Here is a 4,522-nt window from a genome sequence, read left to right on the forward strand (position 1 = left end):
TTGAGCTCGTTGATTTATGCAAGAAAATCTAAGCCGGACGGTGGCGACACATGCCTTTAATCTGAGCACTCGGGAGGCAGAGGCAGGCAGATTTCTGAGTCTTGAGTACAGAGCAAGTTCCAGGGCAGCCAGGGCTACACAAAGAAACTCTATATCCAAAATAAAAAACAAATAAAAATTAAAGGAAGGAAGAAATTCTAAGTAAGCACACGAAGACCACTTTTGTAAAAGCCTGACAGCTACCTGAAGCTCGCCTTTCTATCAGTTCTCAGGGGTGAACAAGTCATGAAGGCGCAGGCCACAGTGGTGGTCCTGCGTGAGTACTCCTCATTGCTAGTAGCTTTAGTAGATGGCTTTACCTGCAGTTTTCCTTGAAGCGACACTTTCCCTCCAGGAAGAAAGGGCAGGGCTTCAGGGACTTGTGGGTAGGGTACAGGTAGAGTACGCGAACGCATGCCGAACCATCTTCTGCCTCTTCAGTGCCCACAACCATTGCGTTGTGGTACTCTAGAGTGCCCCATGCGCTGTGGTAAGGGGCATTCACTTTAGCACCGCTCAGCTCCTCCTGATCTGGGTCCTCCTCATCTTCCTCCTGTGCAGGGGAGGTGGGTCCCGGCCGCACCTCGCTCCCAGGGACCGTCTCCGAGTCATCCCCGGGGGCGACGGGCGCCTCCACTTCCTCCGCTATAGCCTTCTGGAAAGCCAAGTACTCAGCATCCTCCTGCGCTGGGTGCTCCTGGTCCACTGTAGCCAGCAGCTTGCTCTTCCTGACCGACAGCAGACTGGCCTCGGTGAGCTCGATCAGTTCCTTCAGATCGCCCTGCAGCTGGCGCAGGTCTGCCAGTTCGGAGGCGTCCAGGCCAGCACCAAGGGCCAGCTCTACCTGCCGAAGCTGGGCCCGGTAGGTCTGCAGGGCAGTCTCCAAGTTGTCCTCGTCCATCCCTGCCCGCGCAGGCTAGCTCCGGAACCGCGAAGGCGGACGAGACCAGAAGGAAGAGCAGTCAGCAGAGCTCAGGACGACACTTCCCCGCAACCGCTCGAGAGCCTGGGGAGAACCTCAGCTCTGCCAAGGTGGGGAACCACAAGTATCCCACCGCGTCCTCTGCGGTCCGCAGCCCCGCCTCCCGCCGGCGCCGGCAGCCTCCGAGGGCTTCCGGCCTCGCCAGTAAAGCCCTCGCTCCAGCCTTCCGCCTGCCACAGGCACTTCCGCCCGGGAGCTGATGCTGCCGGAAGTGGCCGCGTTCCGGAGCTGCCAGGCTGGGGCGCGCGGGGGCCGCTGGGATATGGTTCCGCCCGTACTTGGGCCGCCGGTCTGTGTCCGGTCCGGCACCGCGCGGGGTCAACGTGAGGTCGGTGGCTTGCAGCGCGGCGTCTGCGGCGGAGGCTCCCGGATCTGAGCAGGTGGAGGTGGGTTTCAGCCAGGCTGAGCGACCCGGGTTCCAAAATCCTACGGGAGGGGACGGAAACGACCTCGGCGGCTGGTTCCGAGGCTCTGTGGACCCGGCAGCGGCGGGGTTCCGAAGCCGGCCCACGGCAGAAGCGCTGCCTCTTGGGAGCACCCTAGACTCTATTCGCTGGCTTAGAACCTGCGACAGTCGAAGTTCCTAGTGCTGAGTGGAGGGTCCGGAAAGAGGAGCCTTAGGAAGGCAGAGCAGGGTAGGCCGCGGCGGGTTTTTCAGGGCTGATGGTGTATTCCGAAGTGGGAGTGACCCAGTTTAGAGCAGGTGGTCGGCGGTGGAGGCGGGGTCGGAAATCTTATAAAACAGGGCGCAAGGCGTCATGAGCCACGCCACGAGGCTCCACATCTGAAAGCTAGCTGGATAGACGACGGACCACCGATGAAGCGGGCCCGACGCTAATGCCCCCGGTACACACCTTGACGTTTCTCAGGGTGCCAGGGCAGGATGTATACGCTGCTTTCGGGGCTGTACAAGTACATGTTCCAGAAGGACGAATACTGCATCCTGATCCTGGGCCTGGACAATGCTGGGAAGACAGTAGGTGCCTATTCCATAACCAAGTCCTATTCCCTGCCTTATGTTTTCTTTGGAAATATAACCCCCACCCAGGACTACAGGTTAGTTGCCACCAGCCTCCCAAAGAGCATTCAACAGGCAGAGGTTCGTGTGCATGTGTTTGTGTATGTATGTGAAAGCCCAGAGTTGCCCAAAGCGTGTGGGTATGGAGGCCTGAATTTTCCCAAAGCGTAGGGTGCGAAGGGATATTTCGGAAAGACACCAGAAAACTGCTTTAGCTGCCACTATAACCATCTCTCTTTCTTTCCTCAGACCTTCTTGGAGCAATCAAAAACACGGTTTAACAAGAACTACAAGGGGATGAGTCTATCTAAAATCACCACCACCGTGGGTCTAAACAGTAAGGGGGCACCTTAGGCATATGAACTTAGGGGTCCTTTAGAGGTGGGTGCTGCAGGCTCCACAGCCCAGCTGGCCAGTGGCCAGATCCCTGTCTCATCATTCTCTGGGATTGGTACCCGAAGGGTTTGCCTTATCCCAGGAAGAGCTGCGACTTTCTGTGTAAAGACTAAGGTCAGGGGCTAGCTCATTCTGTCCTTTCCCCAGTTGGCACTGTGGACGTGGGAAAGGCTCGTCTCATGTTCTGGGACTTAGGTGGGCAAGAAGAGCTGCAGTCTTTGTGGGACAAGGTAAGACAAACTCGGCTTCCTGCTGTCTTTCTCTAGATGGCTTCTCTTAGCCTCTTCTTCAATGAGCGTGCCTGTTGTCCACATTTATCCTGAAGATTTTCTCTTTTTAAAAAATTACTTTTTATTGGGGGTAGAGGATTATCACAGCATACATGTAGAGGTCAGAGGACAACTTTGTAGAGTCTGTTTTCTGACATTTACATGGGATCCAGAGATCATACTCAGATTGTCAGGCTTGCATAGCAAGCACCTTTACTTGCTGAGCCATTTAGTTGGCCCTGTCCGAAGGTTTTCTCTTCAGTCCTATCCCAGGTTGCTTTCTGTCTCACTCTGGCAAAACCTGGGGTCAGAATCAACATAGAAGTGGTACCAGAGAAGCTCCCATAGGCAACTTAGCCTTTTCCTGACGAGGCCACTGTCAATCCCAAAGAAAGAAGCATTGTTCACCAGGGTAGTCAGTGTAGAGCCCTGACTGGGGAACTCTATAACCTATGCCCTTAGAGGCAGACAGAAATGGCAGAGATCATATATAGGGAGTGTACAAATCTTTTGTTTCCTGGTGAATCTGTCTACCTCATTCTAGCTTCTCATGGTTCTTCCAGATGTTCTCTTTCCCATCTGAGAAGGATTTTCTCAGAAGCAGATAGCACCTGCCTCTTCTTTGGGCATTGTTTTAGCGTTCCTAAGACTTCTCTCTATATACATTCCTACGCTGGCTTCTCCTCCACCCAGCCTATGCCAGGTACTAGGTCTAGCACTATGTAGAACAAGCCCTGACTTTCCTTCAGTGGTCTCCTGCCCTGTGAGTTGGCACGGTTATCCGGTGCAGCCCAGTGCTGTGGTACAGGTGCTTCAGCTACTGTCATGCTTCCCAGCAGCCATATATTACAATCGAGGGCCAGTTTTGCTCCCAGTTCTTTCCTGGGCTTCCCTAAGGTGTTTCTTCTTGCTATAACTTATCCTATATGCAGAAGGTCTCTGATGGCCACCAGGTTGGACAGAGAGGACAAGCCTCGTTAGGGGGCAATGATGTAAATTGGCACCTCCAAACATGAGACACAAGTGGGGAATCAAATCAATGGCCATCTTGTCACAGGTTAGGTCATCACTAAGTGATGGACAGATGAAGTGGACAGTGAGATGCAGAGTATGTGTATTGGGGTCATCACCAGGATGGTGGCAGAGAGGGAACTTAGCAGAACTGGCTAGGACCCCAAGCCTGCCATCTTCTAAGTCACCAGTCACTGCTCTTTGCGATGGACAGCCAGAGTGATTGTCTGTGCACTGCTTAGATATGTACCCCACATTGGGAGGCCCCTTCCAGGAGGAGGGTAGACAGCAACCTTGTCAGCTGGCCATGATGTGACTTCCTGATGGCTGATTGAGTCACCTGTCATCCTGTCTCCAGCCAATCAGGGGCAGTTATCTTTGAGCAAATGGAGCCCACCCAGTGTGCCCACTAGGTAGTCATGTTTGGCTCTGCTGGGCTTGTTGCTTTGGTGGACAGGACCCACTTTCCCTTACCCTTGATTCCTATAGTACTTGGGGTTGTAAAGATGTGCAGCAGAGTTGCTTCTAGATTATTAGGAGGTTCAGGAAGAAAGGCCTCTTGTCTTACCTTGGTTCCTGTGTCCTGGCCTGAACGTAGCACCTTAGGAAGGTTTCTCATCCTGGTATTTTGCAATAGTGCTACCACACGGGCACTGTGGCCCAATGCTGGCTGTCCTGCTAGGGCGACAGGCTGTGTTCTTGTGACTTGAGTCTCCTCTGCTGTAAGGAAAGTCAGTTGACATAAGACTGTGGCCCAGTGTCTCATGTTGTTGCTAAGGAGACATGCTTGTATTCTGGTTCCCCCTG

The 4,522-nt window shown here is 53.8% G+C and overlaps 2 protein-coding genes across 7 annotated transcripts in view; one reads left to right on the top strand and one right to left on the bottom strand.

Moving 5' to 3' along the window:
- Zgpat (zinc finger CCCH-type and G-patch domain containing) overlaps positions 1-1,200 on the bottom strand; it is a 16,599-nt gene extending 15,399 nt beyond the window's left edge. For both annotated transcript variants that reach the window (XR_003378331.1, XM_005362688.2), the window contains exon 1: positions 360-1,200. Coding sequence is in view for 1 of the 2 variants with exons in the window: in XM_005362688.2 (XP_005362745.1) it covers positions 360-940 (581 nt within the window). In the remaining variant the exon portion in view is untranslated. The remainder of the gene's footprint in view (positions 1-359) is intronic.
- Positions 1,201-1,324: 124 nt separating this feature from the next.
- Positions 1,325-4,522, top strand: part of Arfrp1 (ADP ribosylation factor related protein 1) — an 8,027-nt gene continuing 4,829 nt past the window's right edge. For 2 of the 5 annotated variants that reach the window (XM_026787101.1, XM_026787102.1), the window contains exons 1-3: positions 1,414-1,997; positions 2,289-2,376; positions 2,583-2,665. In XM_026787101.1, the coding sequence (XP_026642902.1) occupies positions 1,905-1,997; positions 2,289-2,376; positions 2,583-2,665 (264 nt within the window). In that variant the 5' untranslated portion in view covers positions 1,414-1,904. The other 3 variants (XM_005362692.3, XM_013352195.1, XM_026787100.1) reach the window with 3 other exon arrangements.

The sequence above is a fragment of the Microtus ochrogaster genome, linkage group LG8, assembly GCF_000317375.1.
Source record: "Microtus ochrogaster isolate Prairie Vole_2 linkage group LG8, MicOch1.0, whole genome shotgun sequence".
Lineage (NCBI taxonomy): Eukaryota > Metazoa > Chordata > Mammalia > Rodentia > Cricetidae > Microtus > Microtus ochrogaster.